The sequence below is a fragment of the Phacochoerus africanus genome, chromosome 1 (assembly GCF_016906955.1).
Source record: "Phacochoerus africanus isolate WHEZ1 chromosome 1, ROS_Pafr_v1, whole genome shotgun sequence".
NCBI lineage: Eukaryota > Metazoa > Chordata > Mammalia > Artiodactyla > Suidae > Phacochoerus > Phacochoerus africanus.
The window spans coordinates 32,153,163-32,177,379 of record NC_062544.1 but is presented as its reverse complement, the minus strand read 5'-3'; the positions used below and the strand labels follow the sequence as shown (position 1 = coordinate 32,177,379).

At 39.5% G+C, this 24,217-nt stretch overlaps 1 protein-coding gene across 1 annotated transcript in view; it reads left to right on the top strand.

Annotated features, from left to right (window-relative positions):
• Positions 1-24,217, top strand: part of BDP1 (B double prime 1, subunit of RNA polymerase III transcription initiation factor IIIB) — a 106,179-nt gene that overhangs the window by 5,811 nt on the left and 76,151 nt on the right. Inside the window, 6 exon segments of the mRNA XM_047794370.1 lie at positions 1,698-1,807; positions 3,402-3,461; positions 6,202-6,330; positions 7,547-7,680; positions 10,308-10,402; positions 22,282-22,336. Of these exon segments, the coding sequence (XP_047650326.1) occupies positions 1,698-1,807; positions 3,402-3,461; positions 6,202-6,330; positions 7,547-7,680; positions 10,308-10,402; positions 22,282-22,336 (583 nt within the window).

Genomic DNA, 24,217 nt, shown 5'->3' with positions numbered 1-24,217 from the left:
CCACAACAACTCGGGATCCCAGCCGCGTCTGCAACCTACACCACAGCTCACGGCAACGCCGGATCGTTAACCCACTAAGCAAGTGCAGGGACCGAACTCGCAACCTCATGGTTCCTAGTCGGATTCGTTAACCACTGCACCACGACGGGAACTCCTGTAGCATTTTGATGAGAGAAACAAAACCAAATCACATCCTTCATGTTAATACAATATCCCCTTTTGTTAACAGAATGATTTAAGAAGCATGATGGGATTAATAAGCTATTTTTTTTCCCACATTTTTAATTTTTATATATTTTATTCATCTATGTCTTTTTTTTTTTTTGTCTTTTTGCCATTTCTAGGGCAGCTCCCACGGCATATGGAGGCTCCCAGGCTAGGGGTCCAATCGGAGCTGTAGCCACCAGCCTACACCACAGCCCACTGGAACACCGGATCCTCAACCCACTGAGCGAGGCCAGGGATCGAACCCGCAACCTCATGGTTCCTAGTCAGATTCGTTAACCACTGAGCCACGATGGGAACCCCCATCTATATCTTTGTTTTTGGCAGCAGCCACAAATAAAAGTTCCATATGTGTGCTCACAAACACATATGCCTAAAAGTGTATTTATAAACTAGACCTTTAGTGGTATTTTTTTGTGAGGATGTCTAGGTATGACTGACATTCATTTGAATTAAGTATAGTTGAGCAAATTGAATTGGTAATGTTTTCTAAATTGACAAAAGGAAAATTGTAGATGGGGAAGATGTGTGTATAACTCGAGTCTATGTTCTTTTTAATCTTGAAGATTCATGACTGTCTGAGAAGGCAGTGTGACACTAGGAAAGCATGCATCCTCTGGAATTTGATACTTTAAGGTTTGACTCTTAGGGTCATCCTTTATTATGTAACTTTGAACAATTTAGTCTTCTGTGGCTGTTCCCTCATTTGTAAAATAGACTGATGATAGTATCCACCTTATAGGAAGATTGTGAAGATTAAAAGAGTTGATATGTGTAAAACACATTTAGACTAGTGACTTAGTAAATGGTAAGAGCCCAACAAATGTCTGCTTTTATGATTAATTATAGAATGTCCACCTTTTTCTAATTAAGAGGAAGATAAAATACTTACCTCGATATTTTGTATTCATTATCTCATTTAAATATGTTAACTGTGAGAAGTTGATGTCACTTTTATACAGGAGGAGATAAAACTCCGAGAGGTTATTTGCTTTATGTCAAGTATCAGTGGAGGCTGTGAGACTTGAATCCATATCCTCGAAAATCTAAGCCTCAAAATGTTCTATGTTTTATAGACTCTGCTTAATTACATTTATTTTGGGGAAGCAAAAATTAAATATTTGCTTCAAGAATTTTATAAAGCATGCAGAATTCCAGTTCATTGCAGGGCAAGTAAAAGCTGTGTATGTATAAATTTTCAGTGAACCCTTGTGATTAGTCAGCATCAGTAATCATGATTTTATACATTGCACTTTATGCAGACCTAGTCACTTTAGTTTTTAAAATTCCTTAATGTGCTCCAACTTTTTAATACTGAATTTGTAATTTCTACTAAAATTAGGCATAATTGTGATAGGAATAATTTTCAAGCACTTGAAATGAATGCAGCAGTTGGCTGAATACTTAAATATATACGTCTATAATTCTCCTTTATTTATAAAATAAAAGTGTATCTTTGTGTGTGTGTCTAGAAGCAATGGAAAAACAAACATGCCGTAAATGAAAATCAGAGGCCACAAGATCGTTCAAAAATGACTATGAGAGATTTCATATATTACCTGCCAAATAACAATCCAATGACGTAAGTAAAGTTTATTTCTGTTTTACTTCCTTTGGGTATGTAGTGATTTAAGTAAATATCATTTTTATAGAGTACAGTTTCATGTTTTCCAAAAACATGTTGACAAAATTTATGGCACGTGGGATGTCCTTTTATTTTTTAATTTTAATTTTAAGTTTTTGACTACTCCAGCGGCATGTGGAAGTTCCTGGGGCCAGGGACTGAACCTGCAACAGCAGTGACAACGTCGGATCCTTACCCTGCTGTGCCACCAGGGGAGTTCCTGATGTCCTTTTAGGTAGAACTTTATGACAAAAATTAGTCGTATTTCACGTCACTGCTTTCTTGGGATGGTAAATGATGCCCTTTATCTCTGAGATGAAAAATAAATTTCATTTGTTATATTACCAAGATGTAGTAAAACCAACTAAATAACCTTTCTGTCATCAGCATTGGATACTAGTCAGATTCTTAAGCTGCCGAACCACAACAGGAACTCCACCATTTATATTTCTTTTTCTTTTTTTTTTAATCTCTTTGTCTTTTTAGGGCCGCATCCGCAGCATGTGGAGGTTCCCAGGCTAGGGGTCTAATTGGAGCTGTAGCTGCTGGCCTATGCCACAGCCACAGCAACGCCAGATCCGAGCTTCCTCTGCAACCTACACCACACCTCACGGCAACGCCGGATCCTTAACCCACTGAGCAAGGGCAGGGTTTGAACCCGCAACCACATGGTTCCTAGCTAAATTTGTTTCTGCTGTGCCACGACAGGAACTCCCCTATTTGTTTTTCTTTTTCTTTCTTTTTTTTTTTGTCTTGTCTTTTTAGGGCCGCACCCGCGACATATGGAGATTCCCAGGCCAGGAGTCCAATCGGAGCTGTAGCTGCCAGCCTACACCAGAGCCATAGCAAGGTGGGATCCAAGCTGCACCTGCGAGCTACACCATAGCTCATGGCAATGCCAGATCCTTAACCCACTGAGAGAGACCAGGGATCGAGTCCTCATGGATGCTAGTTGGGTTCACTAACTGCTAAGCCATGACTGGGAACTCCAGTATTTCTTATATACTATAATGTTATCTAAAGGGGTGATCTAATTTCCATACCCTACCTCCTAATTAAATGCAGTGGCATTGATTAACAAATCCTCTTAAGAACAAAGCTTGATTGTAATCACAGGCTCGGGAGGCAGAAAGTTTATAATAAATCTTCTCATGGTTGTGTTGTTCATGGTGTGCCAGGTGAATGTAGAAGTAGTGGTGTGTTTTCATTGTAGCCTTTTCCAGGTTCACTCGGCTTCAGCCTGGTTGCGGGAAGGGCCAGAAACCTAGGTTTTGAGTTGTTTAACATGTAGGAGTTGAAAATGAGCCAACTAGGTTGCTTCATGCCTTGGGACTAGGAGCTTCCCTGCACTGGTCACTTGGTAAGGGTAATGAATTATTTATGTTGATGATGGAAGTTTTTTACTGAAAAATTGACTGTTGGAGTACGCCATCATTAATAGTAGTGTTATAACATTAAAAAAAATTGCAACTAAAATTGTTTTTTGCCTCAGATAAAACTGACAAAATGTAAGTTAGTTATTAAAAAGTATGTTGCTATTTGTGTTTAATAGTTCTTCACTGGAGCAAGAAAAGAAAACTGAAAAATCGTCGACACCAGTCCAAACAAGAGAGTAAGCATCTCATCTTTTTTGAATATTTTCTATTGTGGATACTTTTTTTTTGTACTTTTTTTTTTTTTTTTTTTAGGTCTGCACCTGTGACATATAGAGGTTCCCAGGCTAGGGGGTCAAATTGGAGCTGTAGCTGCTGGCCTATACCACAGCCATATCAATGCCAGATCTGAGCTGCATCTGCAGTCTACACCATAGCTCACGGCAACGCTGGATCTTTAACCCACTGAGCGAGGCCAGGGATTGAACCCAAGTCCTCATGGTTACTGGTAAGGTTCTTTACCACTGAGCCACAATGGGAACTCTGATATGTTTTTAAAAAATGAAATCAAATGATGCTTTCTATTTTAGTTAAATTACATGTGATAGGAGTTTTTAGATAGAATAACGACAAGAATAAAAGTAACTTCTTGTTTAAGTCAGTATGAAAGCCCCACACTATTTGTGTATTAAGTAAATAGTCTGATGATTTTAAATTAAAGCTTTTAGAATTAGGGTTTTATTTTATTTATTTTTTTTTCACTTTTAGGGCCACATGTGCGGCATATGGAAGTTCCCAGGTTAGGGGTCAAATCAGAGCTGAGGCTGCCAGCCTGTGCCATAGCTCGCAGGCAGTGCCACATACTTAACCCACTGAGCAAGGCCAGGGATCGAACCCAGATCCTCATGGGTACTAGTCAGGTTCGTTACTGCTGAGACACAATGGAAACTCCTCATTTTATTTATTTATTTATTTTTTTGTCTTTTTGCCTTTTCTAGGGCCGCTCCCACAACATACGGAGGTTCTCACGCTAGGGGTCTAATTGGAGCTGTAGCTGCTGGCCTACACCACAGCCACAGTAACGCCAGATCCGAGCTACATCTGCGACCTACACCACAGCTCATGGCAACGCCGGATCCTTAACCACTGAGCAAGGCCAGGGATCGAACCTGCAACCTTATGGTTCCTAGTCCGATTCGTTAACCGCTGAGCCACGACGGGAACTCCCTCATTTTAGAATGATAATATTCATGTTCATATGGTGCAAAATTCAAAAGGAACGAAAATATTGAGAACATATGGTGCAAAATTCAAAAGGAACAAAAATATTGAGAACGTTTTCTAACTCTGACTGCCATCTAGTCCCTCTCCCTAGAGGCAACAAATGTTATCAAATTTTTATTGTGTCTTTCTAGTTCTAGTCTGTGTCTATCCAAGCATTTTTTCTTTCTTTTTAGCATCCTGTATACACTGTTCTGCAGTAGGTATTGTTTTGATGCCATTAGAGAGTCTCTTTGCGTACAAGCATTTTACTGTCACATGTATTAGTTTATTCCCAAGAAATTCCTCCAAGAGACCTCTGAGGAAGTTATTGTAGTCTTGTAATTCAAGGTAGGAAATTGTGGAAAATCAAAAGAAACATTAGGGTTTTTCTGGGTGTTACATCAAGTAACAGTCATTAAGTAATGATTGCTGTTATGCTTAGAATCCATATCATTTATTTATTTTTGTTAAGGCTGCCCTTGCAGCATATGGAAGTTCCTGGGCTAGGGGTTGAATCAGAGCTGCAGCTGCTGGCCTACACCACAGCCACAGCAATGCCAGATCCAAGCCGCATCTGCAACCTATGCCACAGCTTGTGGCAATGCCAGATCCTTAATTCACTGAGTGAGGCCAGGGATAGAACCCACTTTTTTTTTTTTTTTTGTCTTTTTGCCTTTTCTAGGGCTGCTCACATGGCATATGGAGGTTTCCAGGCTAGGTTTCTAATTGGAGCTGTAGCCGCCAGCCTACGCCAGAGCCGCAGCAGTGTGGGATCCGAGCCTTGCATCTGCAACCTGCACCACAGCTCACGGCAACGTTGGATCCTTAACCCACTGAGCAAGGCCAGGGATCGAACCCACAACCTCATGGTTCCTAGTCGGATTTGTTAACCACTGAGCCACAACGGGAACTCCTAGAACCCACATCTTAATGGACATGATATCGGGTTCTTAACCTGCTGAACCACACTGGAAACTCCTAGATTCCATATTATTTTTTATTAATTAATTAATTAACTTTACAGCCATGCCCTTGGCATGTGGAGGTTCCTGAGATCCAAGCTGCTGCAGTGACAGTGTTGGATCCTTAACCTGCTGTGCCACAGGGGAACTCCAAATCTACAATATTTTAAAGTGGAACTCGCAAGCTTTAGAGATAGATTATGTTTTTACCATTTTATAGGTTATATTTCCTTCAGTAAGATCTTGAGATATTGTAATTGAATGGAAAGTATATGGAATTTGGAGTCATCATTTGGAAAAGTGTGTTTAGCTTCTCTGGTCTACCCTCACTGTTGTATAATTTAGAGCAAAAGTAATTTATCTTCTCCAGACTTCAAATGAGTATGAAAACTACCCCCCAAAGTTTGTTCTGAAGAGGTGGTAGAATGATTTGGAAACTAATGCTGTATAACTGTAAGGGTTATTTTTGTTAATGCTGTTATATCTGGATGGTTTACTCTGATACTTTATTGAGGTAGAAAAGGTGAGCATTTATTTCTTTTCATTTTCAAAGGGAGTAAAGTCTCTTACTAAATGCTACTTGATAAAATTTGAGAAAGCCTTATGACTGTGTCCTTAACAACACAGCATTTATTTTCACTTAGGTTATAGGGAAAGTAGGGAATAGCTAGAAGGTTGAATTTGAAATAATTTATTTTAGAAGTTCATAATATTCAGGGAACATTTATGAAATAACCTATCTTTACATTTGTAGGCAAGAAGGTAAGAGTACTCCTGATGGTGAAGATAATGAAGAAATAGAAGAAGAGATGGATGATGGGCCATTGCTGGTTCCTCGCGTCAAAGTGGCAGAAGACGGTTCTATTATTTTGGATGAAGAAAGGTAAGTTTAAAAAAAGAGAGATTGTGGTTTTATGAGAACAAATGTGCTTTGTCTAGTGAGGGAGATTGAGCTGCTGTATTTGTCATTGTCACTTAGACTCCGATGTTTATATTTGCATAATGGATGTCGTAAATAGAAAGGTGGCTTAGATTCATTTATAATTTTTAGCAATTTTTGTAATGTCATCCTTTTATGAGAAGATGCCGACTTGCCACCCACTAACCTGCTGCCATTGTTTTACTAACTTTGCTGGTAACTGAGATCAGCTATTGTAATAGTCACGCGCTATCCTCCACAGAGGATAGATTTCGAAGATTAACTCAGCCTTGTTGTTAATTTTCAAGCTTAGTATTATTAACTTATACCATATTCTGTTGTGTGGTGATAACTACTGAAAATTCATTGAAACGTAGGTGTAACATATTTTATGATTTTTCTTATGGTGAGGTTTAATTGACTTTCTGATTTAATTTTAGTCATAACATTAAATTTCTCAAATTTGACATTATGCAATTTAGTTGTCTTTCCAGTGTTTCTTGTTAAAAAAGGAAGATGAATTACTAAGGAAATAAAAAAGAGGGATGGAAAGTCTTCTGACAGTTTAGTTAGTAATAGACCGTTTTATAGCATATAGATTCTATGATAAACATAAATGTAATACTATTTATAATAATTGTTTTTGTGTGTTGTTTTCCATTACTTTGTGATGATGATTATACTGTTAAAAGCATAATTAACTGCTCTGTGTGCAGGAGTGTAACACATAAATGTAAAATACTTATATTTCTCAATATCCCCTGTTGGTAGTTAATAATATATATTAAATATAGGAGACATGCAAAAGTCAGTAAAAAATAATTATTTAGGTGACCCAAAGATATTTTGTAGATTTTATATTGCAGTAGTTAAGGATTTTGAAAAAATAGTTGGCATTTGTTTTTGCTCCCTGGCAATGACATTTTAAGTGAAAATCAGGAGATTCTTGGAAAATATGCATACCTCAAATGTATATTGTACTTTTTTTTCATTTGTATATTATATATATATATTTTTTGTCTTTTTTTTGCTATTTCTTTGGGCCGCTTCTGCGGCATGTATATTATACTTTTGATGTGGCTTTGCCATAGTAGATTTCAAAATAGAACTATTAAGATCTCATTTACTACTTATTTCCTTGTTTTTAGTGTATAGCTATTTAAAAATATTTTTCTTTCAGTTTAACTGTAGAAGTTTTGAGAACAAAAGGTCCCTGTGTTGTTGAGGAAAATGACCCCATATTTGAGCGTGGTTCTACAACTACATATTCCAGCTTTAGGAAAAACTATTACTCTAAACCGTGGTCAAATAAAGGTAACTGATTTTCATTTTAAATTGTGTAGATTGTTCATTTGAAATGAAGTGAATTATTTTCTCTTTCTAAATTAAACAAGAACTCTCTTAAGTATAAAAGAAAAATTCCGAGTTGCCTTCATGGCTCAGTGGTTAACAAATCTGACTAGGAACCATGAGGTTGCGGGTTTGATCCCTGGCCTCGCTCAGTGGGTTAAGGATCCGGCATTGCCGTGAGCTGTGGTGTAGGTTGCAGACGAGGCTCAGATCCCTCGTTGCTGTGGCTGTGGTGTAGGCCAGCGGGCTACAGCTCCGATTAGACTATTAGCCCGGGAACCTCCATATGCCACGGGAGCGGCCCTAGAAATGGAAAAAAGACAAAAAAAAAAAGACAAAAAAAAAAAGAAAGAAAGAAATCCAAACTACCATGTTTTCTCTCTAGCTAATTTTATTGCTTCCTTTTCCTGCCTCCCATTATGGAACTGTATCTCTGACTTTATCTTAGAAATCTTTTTTATGAGTTAGCATTATGGTTATTTTGAAATATTCCTCTCTGTTAAATTCCTATAAAACAAATACCATTTTAATGACAAATTATCAATATTTTTAATGCTCATAATAACAATCCTACCTATGTATTGATAATACAGTTTTTAATGGTAAAAACTACAGAGTTAGAAAACGTAGCACCTGGAGATCCTGTTGTGGCTCAGTGCATTAAGAATCCAACTAACTGGGAGTTCCCGTCGTGGCGCAGTGGTTAACGAATCCGACTAGGAACCATGAGGTTGCGGGTTTGGTCCCTGCCCTTGCTTAGTGGGTTAACGATCTGGTGTTGCCGTGAGCTGTGGTGTAGGTTGCAGACACGGCTCAGATCCTGCGTTGCTGTGGTTCTGGCGTAGGCTAGTGGCTACAGCTCCAATTCGACCCCTAGCCTGGGAACCTCCATATGCCGAGGGAGCAGCACTAGAAATAGCAAAAAGACAAAAAAAAAAAAAAGAATCCAACTAGAATCCATGAGGATGCAGGTTGAATCCCTAGCCCCACTTGGTGGGTTAAGGATCTAGCCTTGCTGTAAGCTGTGGTCTAGGTTGCAGACATGTCTTGGATCCGTATTCTATGGGTGTGGCCCTAAAAAGACAAAATACATATATATATTTTACATATATATATATAATATACATATGTATAACCTATTGCATCCTGTTGCATACTACTTTTTATTTTTGTTCTTTGGTATGAACATGCCCATTTCTTTCTTTCTTTCTTTTTTTTTTTTCTAATTTAGGGCTGCACCTGTAGCATGTGGAAGTTCCCACACTAGGGGTTGAATCAGAGCTGTAGCTGCTGGCCATAGCCACAGCAACATCAGATCTAAGCGTTGTTTGCAACCTACACCACAGTTTGCGGCAATGCCAGATTATTAATCCACTGAGCGAGGCCAGGGATCAGACCAACATCTTCATGGATATTAGATGCTTTTCTGTTGAGCCACAATGGAGACTCCCTAAAGGAGGTAATTTTATTTTTTAATTTAATTAATTAATTAATTTATTTTTTTGTCTTTTGCCATTTCTGGGGCCGCTCTGGCGGCATATGGAGGTTCCCAGGCTAGGGGTCGAATTGGAGCTGTAGCCGCTGGCCTACGCCAGAGCCACAGCAGCGTGGGATCTGAGCCTCGTCTGTGACCTACACCACAGCTAATGGCAACAATGGATCCTTAACCCACTGAGCAAGGCCAGGGATTGAACCCGAAACCTCATGGTTCCTAGTTGGATTCGTTAACCACTGAGCCATCATGGGAACTCCTAAAGAAAGTAATTTTAGATCCGTGAGGTTCTTTGTAGTAAAATTGAAATATGTCTTTGTACATGTACATAGATATATTTCTGTGATTAAAAGACTTACTGGACTTTTGGGTGTTCCCTAGTGGCTTAACGGATTAAAGATCTGGCATTGTCACTGCTGTGGCGTGGGTTTGATCACTGGCCCAGGAACTGGCCCAGAAACATTCTGTGGCTATGGGTCTAGCCAAAAAAAAAAAAAAAAATTATTGGACTTTAATGAAAAACTTAAGTACTGTCTTATTTATTTACCTTTTTTTTTTTTTTTTTGGCCACCTTGCAGCATACGGAGTCCTGGGCCAGGGGCCAGATGTGGCAATGCTGGATCTTTTAGCCCACTCTACCGGGCTGAGGATTGAACCAGTGTTCTGGCACTGCAGAGATGCTGCTTATCCCATTGTCCCACGGTGGGAACTCCTGTTTATTTCATTTTATTTTATTTTTTTTAAATTAAAAATTTGTTTTTCTTTTTGTATTTTCTTGGGCTGTATCCACAGCACATGGAGGTTCCCAGGCTAGGGGTCTAATCAGAGCTGTAGCTGCCAGTCTACACCACAGCCACAGGAACTCGAGTTCCGAGCCACATCTTCGACCTATACCACAGCTCACGGCAACGCCGGATCCTTAACCCACTGAGTGAGCCCAGGGATTGAACCCGCATGGTTCCTAGTCATATTTGTTAACCACTGAGCCACGATGGGAACTCCTCTATTTTATTTTTAACTCGATGTATTCTTAGGATTCCTATTTCTGAAATATTTAGAACATTAATTCTCAGTTTTTCTAAATCTTTTATTTTTACAGAAACAGATATGTTTTTTTTAGCCATCAGCATGGTAGGAACTGACTTTTCTATGATCGGACAGCTTTTTCCTCACAGAGCAAGGATAGAAATTAAGGTAAGGCAAACCCATTATTCATCGATTAAAGAGAGATTAAAAAATTAGTATTAACCTTTGTACAGTGTAATAATGGTCATTCTGATTCTGCAGGATATGAGGAGTTGTTTGTATTCTTTATTTTCCTTTTTGATTATTGATCTTTGATACAAGGAGAACAAAATGTTAAAGTTCTATGAAGGCTACAATTTGATTGTCTAGGGGAGCGCTCTGATCTGAGTAATTAATGACAAATTTGTCACTAGACTATTTGTTTCAGAAGTAGTTTAGACCCTTCCCTTAGAAGAGTTTAGTGTGGTTCCAGCAGGTCTTTGGGCAAAGTATAGAAAAGTGAAAATGGACTAGTAAATTTACATTGGTTTTCAGGGGAGTTCCCGTTGTGGCGCAGTGGTTAACGAATCCGACTAGGAACCATGTGGTGGCGGGTTCGATCCCTGCCCTTGCTCAGTGGGTTAACGATCTGCCATTGCTGTGAGCTGTGGTGTAGGTTGCAGACACGGCTCGGGTCCCGCGTTGCTGTGGCTCTGGGCTCTGGCGTAGGCTGGCAGCTACAGGTCCGATTCGACCCCTAGCCTGGGAACTTCCATATGCCTCAGGAGCGGCCCAAGAAATAGCAAAAAGACAAAAAAAAACAAAACCAAAAACAAAATATATTGGTTTTCAAATTTTGAATCAACCTTGTATTGTATTCCTCTGATAAATCCCAGTTAGTCATACTGTATTATACTTTTTATATGTTGCTGACTTTTATTATATTTTCTTGTGGATGTTTTGCATCTTTGTTCATGGGGGTGTTGGTTTTTAATTTCCTTTGAGTGTTGTTATGTTTTTGGTAATAGGATTATGCTGGTCATAGAAAATGAGTTGGAAAGTTTCCCTCTTCAGTTATCTGAGAAAATTTGTTTAAGATTAGTATTATTTTTTTAATGTTAGATAGAATTTACCCATGAAACCATCTGGGCTTATAGTTTCCTTTGGAGCAAAGGTTTTGATTATGAGTTCCATTTCTTTAATGCATATAGGGTATTTATATTTTCAGTTTTTCCTTGTGTCAGTTTAGATGCTAAGTTGTTGAATTTATAGGCATAAAAATTTCATGCCTTTCACTTAGCATTTTAGTGTTTGTGAGATTTATAGTGATATATCTCATGGAGTAATTTTTTTTTGTTTTTGTTTTGCTGAAGGTTTTTGACTTCCAGAAGTCTTTTTAAATGAACCAGCTTTTAGCTATGTTAAGTTTTCAGTTTGTGTGTTTTCACTGATTTTTTATTTATTTTTTCTTTCTCGGCTGTGTCTATGGCATATGGAAGTTCCTGGACCAGGGATCAAAATCCAAGCTGCAAAAAGACAAAAAAAAAAATATATAGGAGTTTCCGTCGTGGCGCCGTGGTTAACGAATCCGACTAGGAACCATGAGGTTGTGGGTTCGGTCCCTGCACTTGCTCAGTGGGTTAACGATCCGGCGTTGCCGTGAGCTGTGGTGTAGGTTGCAGACTCGGCTCAGATCCCGCATTGCCGTGGCTCTGGCGTAGGCCGGTGGCTACAGCTTTGATTGGATCCCTAGCCTGGGAACCTCCATATGCTGCAGGAGCAGCCCAAGAAATAGCAAAAAGACAAAAAAAAAATCCAAGCTGCAGCTGTGACCTGTGCCACAGCTGTGGCAATGCTGGATCCTTAACCCATTGTACCACACCTGGGATCAAACCTGCACCTCAGCAGTGACCCATGCTGCCACAAGGACATCCCCAGATCCTTAACCTGCTGTGCCACAGTGGAATCTCCTTTGCTGATTTTTTAAAAACTCTGAGTGTTGCTTTTCTTCTTTAGGCATACCTCATTTTATTGTACCTCACAGATACTGTGTTTTTTTACAAATTGTAGATTTGTGGCAGCCCTGTATTGTCAGATGATGTTTAGCATTTTTTAATCAATAAAGTATTTGAAATTAAGTATTTTGGCATAATGCTATTGCACACTTAATAGACTGCCTCAGTATAACGTAAGCTTAACTTTTATGTGCACTGGGACACAACAACAAAAAAATGTGTGTGACTTGCTTTATTGTGATTTTCACTTTATTGCCATGGTCTGGAACCAAACCTGCAATATTTTCAAGGTGTGCCTATACTTACTTTGGGTTTAATTTTCTCTATTTTTTTCTAGCTTCTTTAGATTAAGCTTAGAACGTAGATTTTTAAACCCTTCTTTTTTAATATAGACATTTAAAGCTATAAATTTCCATTTAAGCTGTAAATATATCCCATAATATTAACATGTTGGCTTTCATTGTCAATCAGTTAAAAATATTTTCTAGGGGTTCTGTTGTGGCTCAGTGGAAATGAATCTGACTAGTATCCATGAGGACGCAGTGGGTTAAGGATCCAGCCTTGCCTTAAGCTGTGGTGTAGGTCGAAGATGAGGCTTGGATCTGGTGTTGCTGTGGCTGTGGCGTAAGCCGTCAGCCACAGCTCCGATTAGACCCCTAGCCTGGGAAACTCCATATGCTGCGGGTGTAGCCCTAAAAGACAAAAGACAAAAAGAAGAAAAAAAAAGTGTTTAACTTCGAACATTTGGACGTTTCTCAATATCTTACTGTTACTGTTTTCTAATTTAATTTCATTGTGAATGTCAAAGGACATAATCTGTAAGATTTCTTTCTTTGAAATTTATTGAAATTTATTTTAAGGCCTGTCTTTCTCTCATCCTGGTCAGTGTTCCTGATACATGTGAAATGAATGTGTATCCTGCAGTTATTAGGTGTAGTATTGTCTAGTTCCATCATTTACTGAGTGAAGAGTTAACCATCCAACCATGGTTATAGAGTTGTCTGTTTCTCTCTGTAGATTTTTTTTTTTTTTTTTTTTGGCTCAGGCATGCAATGGCTTGATGTGGAATCTCACTTCCCAAACCAAGGATTGAACCTGGGTTACAGCAGTGAAAGTGCTGAATCCTAACCACTAGGCCACAGGGAACTCCCTAGATCTACCGGTTCCTGTTGTGCATTGAACTTCATGTTATTGAAGTTCTTTTATTGGTTGCATTCATGTTTTAGCTTGTTGAATTGATTCTTTTATTAGTAGGAAATGTCCGTATTTTTTCTATCACTCCTTGCTCTGAAGCCTTTTTTAAGATACTGATGTATCAACACCAGCTTTACTCCACATACTCTTCACATGATTTTTTTTTCCTATCCTTTTACTTTTTATCTATTTCTTCATAGATGACTTTTGTAATTACATGTAGTTGGATCGTGCTACTTTAAAAATTTTTTAAATTGAGATATAATTGACATATAACAATGTACTAGTCTTAGGTGTACAGCATTGCAATTTGATATGTATATGCTATGAAATGATTACTGCAGTAAATTTGGTTAACATCCATGAATATACATAGTTAGGCATTTTCTTTTCTTGTGATGAGAACTTTCTTCTCTTTCCTTATTTATTTATTTATTTTTTGGCTGCACACACAGCATGCCTAGGTTCCTGGGCCAGAGATCAAATCCGTGCCACAGCAGTGACGGTGCTGATCCTTAACCCATTGAGTGACCAGGGAACTCCTGATGAGAACCTTTATGATTTACTCTCTTAGCAACTTTCATACATACGGCACAGTATTGTGGTTTGTTTTTGGGTTTTTTTTTGGGCTGCCCCTGCAGCATACGGAAGTTCCCAGGCCAGGGGTTGAATTGGAGCTGCTGGCCTATGCCACAGCCCCACCAAACCTGAGCCATGTCTGTGACCTACACCATAGCTCATGGCAACTCCAGATCCTTAACCCATTGAGTGAGGCCACGGCTTGAACCTGAGTCCTGATGGATACTAGTCAGGTTCGTTTCCGCTGAGCCACGGTGGGAAATCCGGTATTAAGTATTGTCAACATGCTATGCATTACATCCCCAGGACTTACTTATCTTATAGCCGCAAGTTTGTACCTTGACCACCTTTACTCATTTCTCCCAGCTTCCCACCCCTGTTTACCACTAATCTTTTCTTTGTAATTATGATTTTTTTTTTTAAATTCTGCGTAAAAGTGGGATCATACAGTATTTGCCTTTCTCTGATTTATTTCACTTGGAGTAATGGTTTCAAGGTCCATCCATGATGTTGCAAATGGCAGGATTCCCTTTATGACTAAATAGTATTCCATCCTGCTCACCTATTTTTCCCTTAGTGGCCATTTGGGTTGTTTCTATGTCTTGGCTGCTGTGAATAATGCTGCAGCAAACATGGGGGTGCAGATATCTTTTTGAGATAGTGCTTTCGTTTTCTTTGGATAAATACCCAGAAGTGGAATTTCTGGATCATAATTTAGTTTTTGACTCTTTGAGAAACCTCCATATTTTTCCACAGTGGCTCTGCCAGTTTACATTCCCACCAACAGTGTAGTTGGGTTCCCTTTTCTCTACATCCTTGCCATCACTTGTTATTTCTTAACTTTTGGTAATAGCTATTCTAACAAGTGTGAGGTAATATTGAATTGTGGCTTTGATTGGCATTTGGGTCATACTTTTTTTTATCCCATCTGACACTCTACCTTTTTTTTGTCTTTTTACGGCTGTACCCTGACATATGAAGGTTCCCAGGCTAGGTAGGGGTTGAATCAGAGCTGTAGCTGCTGGCCTATGCCACAGCCACAGCACCGTGGGGTCCGAGCTGCGTGTGCAACCTACACCACAGCCCACAGCAACACTATTAATAACTGTGTTTAATGTGTTAATTGATACGGATGGATTAAAGTCTACCATTTCTCTATTTCCCATTCATTCTGTTTTTTTACTCTTCCTGCCTTATTTAGGGTTAATCAGATTTTTTTTAGTATTGTGTTTTATTTGTATTGTACCTTTTTTACTCTAAATATTTTAACTTCCTAAAGGAATAATTCCATTTACCTTCCATCCTGCACTCTATTGTCTATTTTACTTCTGCTTATGAATCACACTGAACAATAAACTAATTTTAGCTTAATGAGTCTTTTGTCTTTAAAGGAAATTGAGTAGAAAAGAGAAACTACAACTGACCCTTGAATAATGCAGGGGTTAAGAGTGCCAATCCTCCTTGCAGTCAAAAATCAGAGTATAACTTTTTTTTTTTTGGTCTTTTTTTTAGGGCCACACCCACAGCATATGGAGGTTCCCAGGCTAGGGGTTGAATCAGAGCTGTAGCTGTTGGCCTGTGCCACAGCCACAGCAGTGCCAGATCCAAGCTGTGCCTGTGACCTACGCCATAGATCACGGCAATGCCAGATCCTTAACCCACTGAGTGAGGCCAGGGATCGAACCTGTGTCCTCCTGGATACTAGTCAGATTCGTTTCCACTGAGCCACAATGGCAACTCCCATCATATAGTTTATTGCTGGCCTTTTGTATCTGTAGTTCCTCTATATCTACAGTTTTGCATCCCTGGATTGAGCCTACATTGGACTATGTAGTACTGTAGTATTTGCTTTTGAAAGAAAACCTGCATGTAAGTGGATGTATGCAATTCAAACTCATATTGTTCAAGAGTCAACTGTAGTCTTTAATATTTAGCTGCATGTTTACCATTTTTGATGCTTTTCATTCCTTTTTGTAGGAATGAAACAAGTTATCTGCTGTTGGAAATTCTCTGCTTTCATTTATCTGACAGTCTTTTTTTCAGCCTCTTTTTTTTTTTTTTTTTTTGGCTCTGCCCACAAAACACAGAAATTCTGGGGCTAGGGGTCAAATCCATTGTAGTGACAACACAATAGTACCCTTATCCGGCTAAGCCCCCAGGGAACTAACTACTCAGTCTCATTTTTGCTAGATGTACAAGTCTGGTTTGATAGTTTTTCCTTTTAGTGCTTTTAAAATGTCATTCTACTGTCCATTGGCCTCCAGTGTTTCTGATGAAAAGTCTGTCATCACTAATGTTGCTCTTCCCCTGTATGTGATGAGTTTTCCTCTGACTGTTTTTGAGATATTTTTCTTTAATTTGGGTGTTCAGCAGTATGTTTATGATTTGCCTAAGGGTTGTTCATTTAAAAATTTTTTTCTTCTTTGTTCTCTACTTCTGGTACTCCACTTACATGTTTTAGTCTGCATTACATTATACTACAGACTACTAAAGCTGTGCCCATTTTTTTCCCCCAGTGTATTTTCTTCATCTCAGATTGGTTAGTTTCTGTTACCATGTTTGAAGGTTCTCTGACCCTGTCTTCTGCTATCTTCAATCTGCTGTTAAGCCCATTCAGTGAATGTTTAATTTCTGATACTATGTTTTTCATTTCTGTAATTTCCAATTGGTTTTCTTAGTTTCCATTCCTCTAGTTAGATTTCTGTATCTGTTCATTCCATATTTTCCTTTAAATCCTTGAACAGACTTACAAGAGGTGCTTTGACTTTCTTGTCTGCTAATTTCAACATCTGGGTCATATTGGGATCTGTTTCTTTTGACTTTCTTTTTATTTCCTTGCTTGTGCATCACGTATTCCTATCTTGTGTCTTGTGGGTTTGTTTTTTTTTTTATTAATTGCATACAAAGTTGACACTGTGGATGATGTGTTACAGTGTCTAGATTATGTTTGTTTTTATTTTCTTTTTAAAGAGTGTTGAGTTTATTTGTTTAAAAATTTTTTTTTTTGGTCTTTTATCTTTTTAGGGCTGCATCTGCAGCACATGGAGGTTCCCAGGCTAGGGGTCAAATTGGAGCTGCAGCCGCTGGCCTATGCCACAGCAATGTGCGATCCAAGCCGTGTCTGCGACCTCTTGGCAATGCCGGACCCTTAATCCACTGAGCAGGGCCTGGGATTGAACCTGCGTCCTCATGGATGCCAGTCAAGTTCACTAACTGCTGAGTCACATCAGGAACTCCAAAAGGTTGAGTTTAGTTCTAGAAGGAAGATAATATATTGTCAACTTTCTTCTTGTCAAGGCTTGGTTTTAGGTTCTTTTTCTTTCTTTTTTTGGTCTTTATTCTAGGTTTCTCATCTGAAGCAAAAAATAGAGTTACTATTGTCTGACTTCTCTAAGGATGGTTATTCCATTCTGGGTGCATAGCAAAGAAGGTAATTCATTACATTAGTAAATGCCTTAGGGCATTAGGGTTAATTCTTATGCTAGAACCTCAATTGAGAAAGGCTGCTCTGGGATGTGATTCCTTTGTCGAAGAGGTGGTTGTTCTGGTATCTCAGGTGAATGTCTGGGTGTTAACAAGTCTTTCCATTCTGGAAAGAACCCTATCATCTCACTATGTTATGTGACTTCTAGTATCTTTGTGCTCCCATCCCTGTAGTAGCTGTTGTCCATAAGACCTCATGCTCTGGGTATACACAACCCAGATGTAGACCAACAGCCTATGGGATGTTTCTTCCAGGCTTGTAACACTCCTCTTTTTTTTCTTTCTTTTTTTGGTTTCTTGTCTTTTTGCCACTGCACCTGCAGCATATGGGGGTTCCCAAGCTACGGGTTGAATCGAGCTGCAGCTGTCGGCCTACGCCACAGCCACAGCCACGCCAGATCCTTAGCCCACTAAGTGAGGCCAGGGATTGAACTTGTGTCCTCCTGGATACTAGTCAGATTTGTTTCCACTGAGCCACGATGGGAACTCCCAAGACCTGTCTTTAAATAGCTCTCTTCTCTGTAGAACCCTGACCCTAAAGATCCTCTTCTTCCTCGGCCAAGTGGGATTTCTGTGCTCTGTTTGGCCTTTATCTCTTTCATTAGTTAGGAAATTTAGCCCAGGCAGAGAGCCAGGGTGAATGTTTGTACATCTTTTGTGTTTCCCATCTCTCCAGGACTATGGTGTTTGTAGTCTTGCTTTGCCTATTATCCTGTCCAGTGCTTGAAAATAGTGGATGCATTTTTTTCTTCAGCATTAAAGTTATTTATGATGGATTGGTTGTGTAGAACAAACCCATTACCTGTTACTTAGGGCCAGAGGTGGAAGTTATGGGATTTATTTTGTGTTCATAGAATTTGGTCCACAGTGGTTCCTGTCTACAAATTCAGTGACAAATACCAATAATTCCTTTTTTTTTCTTGTCTTTTTAGGGCTGCACCTGTAGCATATGGAGGTTCCCAGGCTAGGGGTCGAGTTGGAGCTATAGTCACTGGCCTATTCCTCAGCCACAGCAGTGCCAGATCCGAGCCACATCTGTGACCTATACCACAGCTTACAGCTGGATTCTTAACTCACTGAGCAAGGCCAGGGATTGAACCTGCGTCCTCATGGATACTAGTCAGATTTATTTCTGCTGAGCCACGATGGGAACTCCAATACATTCTTTACAAATGTTTTAAATTGTTCTGAATTATATTCCCAATTAGGTAAAATATGATATTGCAGTGTTTTAGACTGAGTAATATCTAAATCCTGTTGGTGTTTTTCTCAGGTAGTTTAATTTAGTGACTGTAGCCTGTCACTTTTTATGTGACTTTTATTGTCTATGGAAGTGACTTTTGTTAACCACTGAGGAAATGTTTAACGAATATGATCTTTTAAGGGAGAAAGATGATCATCTTTGAAAACTTCTATATTACTTGGAAATCAGTTTTATAAAGAAAAATAAAGAATAGAAAAAAGAGGGAGTTCCCATTGTGGCACAGTGGAAACGAATCTGAGTAGGAACCATGAGGTTGCAGGTTCGATCCCTGGCCTTGCTCAGTGGGTTAAGGATCTGGTGGTGTTGTGAGCTGTGGTGTAGGTCGAAGACGCGGCTCAGATCCCGTGTTGCTGTGGCTCTGGTGTAGGCCGGCAGCTACAGCTCCGATTGGACCCCGAGCCTGGGAACCTCAATATGCCGTGGGTACAACCCTAAAAAGGACAAAAAAAAAAAAAAGAAAAAAAGAAAAGAGGGATAATCTGTATATTGAAAGATGTTAGTCATATGAAGTTTTAAAAAAAATAGCCAAGGCTAAACTATAGAATTTCAGGATGTACCCTTAGGTGATAAACACTAAGGAAATGCAAGAAAATGATTGCTATAAGAGGTTAGGTAGGAGATCTCTTCGTGACTCAGTGGTTAATGAATCCGACTAGGAACCATGAGGTTTCGGGTTCGATCCCTGGCCTTGCTCAGTGGGTTAAGGATCCAGCGTTGCTGTGAGCTGTGGTGTAGGACCCAGATGCGGCTTGGATCCCTTGGTGCTATGACTGTGGCTGTGGCGTAGGTCAGCTGCTATAGCTCTGATTAGACCCCTAGCCTGGGAACCTCCAAATGCCGAGTGTGCAGCTCTAGAAAAAAGGCAAAGAGACAAAAAAACAAAAAAAAAAAACGAGTCAGGTTAGGGAGTTCCTGTTGTGGCTCAGCAGAAATGAATCTGACTAGCATCCATGAGGATGCAGGTTTGATCCATGGCCTCACTCAGTGGGTTAAGGATACAGCGTTACCACATGAAAAAATGTTCAACATCGCCGATTATAAGAGAAATGCAAATCAAAACTACCATGAGATATCACCTCACACCAGTCAGAATGGCCATCATTAATAAATCCACAAATAACAAGTGCTGGAGGGGGTGTGGAGAAAAGGGAACCCTCCTGCAGTGTTGGTGGGAATGTAAACTGGTACAGCCACTATGGAGAACAGTTTGGAGATACCTTAGAAATCTATACATAGAACTTCCATATGACCCCGCAATCCCACTCTTGGGCATCTATCCGGACAAAACTCTACTTAAAAGAGACACGTGCAGCCGCATATTCATTGCAGCACTATTCACAATAGCCAAGACATGGAAACAACCCAAATGTCCATCGACAGAGGATTGGATTCGGAAGGTGTGGTATATATACACAATGGAATACTACTCAGCCATAAAAAAGAATGACATAATGCCATTTGCAGCAACATGGATGGAACTAGAGAATCTCATACTGAGTGAAATGAGCCAGAAAGACAAAGACAAATACCATATGATATCACTCATAACTGGAATCTAATATCCAGCACAAATGAACATCTCCTTAGAAAAGAAAATCATGGACTTGGAGAAGAGACTTGTGGCTGCCTGATGGGAGGGGGAGGGAGTGGGAGGGATCGGGAGCTTGGGCTTCTCAGACACAACTTAGAATAGATTTACAAGGAGATCCTGCTGAATAGCATTGAGAACTTTGTCTAGATACTCATGTTGCAACAGAAGAAAGGCTGGGGGAAAAATGTTATTGTATACATGTAAGGATAACCTGACCCCCTTGCTGTACAGTGGGAAAATAAAAAAAAATTATAAATAAAAAAGGATACAGCGTTACCATGAGCTGTGGTCACAGATGCAGCTTGAATCTGGCATTACTGTGGCTGTGGTGTAGGCAGGCAGCTATAGCTCTGATTCAACCCCTAGCCTGGGAACCTCTATATGCTGTGGGTGGAGCCCTAAAAAGACAAAAAAAAAAAAAAGGTTAGTAGGTAGGTTTTTTTGGAGGGAAGAAGAGGGCCATGAAGCGGTTCTTTTTTTATTTTTTGTCTTTTTAGGGCCGTACGATGGGAACTCCGAAGCGGTTCTTTATTTTGTGTGATTTTTCTCTCTCTTTTCGTAAATAAATTGTTTGATTTTTGTATGTCTAGCAAAAGCTTTTAGACCACTGATCTGTAGAAGGGAGAGACTGGCTGATCATTCCTTCTCCCAGGCTATCTGTGTGTATATGTATACCCTTGGACTTTGTAATGACCATAAGATGCGTTGAGTTGGACTTCCCATTGTGACTCAGTGAGTTAAGAACACAACTAGTATCCATGAGGATGTGGGTTTCATCCCTGGCCTTGCTTAGTGGGTTAAGGATCTGGCATTGCCACACACTGTGGGCATAGGTTGAAGATGCGGCTGGAGTTTTGTGTTATGGTGGCTGTGGCCATAGGCCTCAGATGCAGCTCCAATTCATGGTGTAGGTGCAGCCATTTAAAAAAAAAAAAAAATTGAAAAGTGACATGAATTGAGCCTTAACCATCTCCATCTTGAAGGAAGTAGTCTGGAGCAAAATTGGTAATGGGTTCTTTTAGGAAAGCATTAGGTAATATTCCTTAATACAAAGAAGGTTCTAAAGATAAACATGGCCTGCTTCAAAATTTTGCTTAGGTGTTTCTTTACATTCTCCCCTCCATGCCATTAAAAATGTATTAGAATGAGAGTTCCCGTTGTGGCTCAGTGCTTAACAAATCCAACTAGGAACCATGAGGTTGCGGGTTCGATCCCTGGCCTTGCTCAGTGGGTTAAGGATAGGCGTTGCTGTGAGCTGTGGTGTGGGTCACAGAAGCGGCTTGGATCCCGCTTTGCTGTGGCTCTGGTGTAGCTGGGCGGCTACAGCTCTGGTTAGACCCCTAGCCTAGGAACCTCCGTATGCCGCAGGAAGCGGCCTTAGAAAAGAGCAAAAAAAAAAAAATTAGAATAATAATATAAGAGTTTTAACTTGATATAAATATACTAGTTTTTTATAGAGTTAATACTGGTTAGGCTAATTGATTTCAGTTTGATCTGTTTCCATGCTGGTTGACTTTTTTTTTCTGTCTTCTGTAAATCCAGCTCCATTGCCAATTCATGCTATTGATCATGAGGAGGAACATGGATCTCAGTACAAATCCTTCATCTTTATTTACTTATGTATTTATTTGGCCCTGCCACAGCATGTGGTTCTTCGTTTCATCTGCATTTTTTAAAAGCTAAAGGTTTTGGAGTTCCCTACTGGCTCAACAGGTTAAGGATGCAGTGTTGTCACTGATGTGGCTCTGGCTACAGCTTTGGCACAGGTGTGGCCAAAAAAAGACAAGAAAAAGAAAAGCTATACGTTTAAGTCTATCGCCTATTAGCAAAGACATATTATTTATTGGGGAATTTTATTTTGATGCTTTTTTTTTAAACATAATCTTCACTTGTTTAATGGGAGAAAATTCCATAGAGTTTTTTTGTTTTGTTTTGTTAACAGAATAAATTTAAACGTGAAGAGAAAACAAATGGATGGAGAATAGACAAAGCATTCCGTAAGTACTAAGACCTCGTTTACAAGGTATCATTTGGAGGCCAGTGTTTTTTGTCTTTGGTTCCAGTGTGTTTTAGATTTGTTTTAATCTCTATATTGTCATAGGAAGTGTAGGACTGGAGATTTTTCTCTTTAGCATTTCAGGTCTGATAGTTGTTGATACAGATCTATAGGCAGAGAAATAGTTAAAACATCAAGAAGCAGAGAATTGGAGGGACTGAAGATAACATTTCTAAGTGCTTTTTGTTTTAAGAGAATGGTATTGAAGAAGTTGTTTCTGGAAGATATTATATTGAGAAGATTCCTTACCGTGGTAGTCTGTCTTTCAGTCAATAATACAGGAGTTCCCATTGTGCTGCAACAGAAACGAATCCAACTAGGAACCATGAGGTTGCAGGTTTGATTCCTGGCCTTGCTCAGTGGGTTAACGATCCAGCATTGCTGTGAACTGTGGTGTAGGTCACAGATGCAGTTCGGATCCTACATTGTTTTGGCTCTGGTGTAGACCGGCAGCTGTAGCTCCAGTCTGACCTCTAACCTGGGAACCTCCATGTGCTGAGGGTGTGGCTCTAACAAGCAAAAAAAAAAAAAACCCAAAAATGAACAACAACAATAATAATACAAACTAGCACTCTTCTAGTCATTGAGGATATACTGGTGAACAGTGTAGTTGAAAATTCTGCTTTTAGAGCCTTAAGTCTGATTGGGAAGGGGAGGCATATAATTGGTAAGCAGGGTAATTTTCAGATAGTAATTAATTTCTAAGATGGTGGAAAAAGAGGAAGTTGGATGGATGTTTAGATTGGGTATTCAGCAAAGTTCTATCTGAAGGGATGACATTTGAATTTACACCTGACTTGAAGTGGTGTCTTTGTTTCAACTTTTAACTCATAGCTACTAAAATTAGTGAGATCCCTGGTGGCTCAGCAGGTTAAGTATCCAGCATTGTCACTGCCGTGGCTCAGGTTTTATCTCTGGCTCCAGAACTTCTGCATGCCATCAAGGCTGGCCCAAAAAACAAACAGACAAAAAATTGTTTCTTTTTAAGTCCAGATCAAAGGATCTGTAAGGAAAGAACGAATTAAATGTACTGTTTAAAGTAGTTCCTTGTTCTTTGTTTGGAAGATTATTACCAACATTTCATGATGAATAATTGTATTCCATGTGCATTTGCTGTAGTGCTAAACTTAGAAAAGAATTCTAAAGAGAGGCGCTTAGATTGTGTAGCATGTACATTTATTTTATGAGTAGACACAAAAGTAGATGTGTGGCCCATACACCTTATCAATGTGGTATTGAGTCCTCAGGAAAACTGCATCCAGCAATGGCTCCTGGAAGATCTGGGATGTTGTCCTCCATCCTCTCCATTTTAGAGAAATGCTCCTAAAACTTCATTATATTAACACATTATAATCAGAAAAGAATCCATAAATTTCTAAATCATCTTCAGGGGGTTCAGAGCCACCATTACAACCATTATAGTAGAACCCTTAAAATTCACTGTTTTGTGCTTTATAGTGGATTTTTTTTTTTGTCTTTTCTAGGGCCTCTTCCTGCGGCATATGGAGGTTCCCAGGCTAGGGGTGTAATCAGAGCTGTAGCCGCCGGCCTACACCACAGCCACAGCAGTGCCGGATCCTTAACCCACTGAGCAAGGCTAGGGATCGAACCTGAAGCCTCATGGTTCCTAGTCGGATTCGTTAACCACTGCGCCACGATGGGAACTCCTGGAAATTGTTTTTTTTAAAAAGCCCAAGTGGTGTGTTTTAGAACTTATGTTTTGAATACTTCTGAGAAACTAGGAATTATTGTAGTGCTGTGTTTTTCAGAATTATTCTTGTGGAAGAGCAGAACAGATAAAATCTGGGTCCACAATAAAACA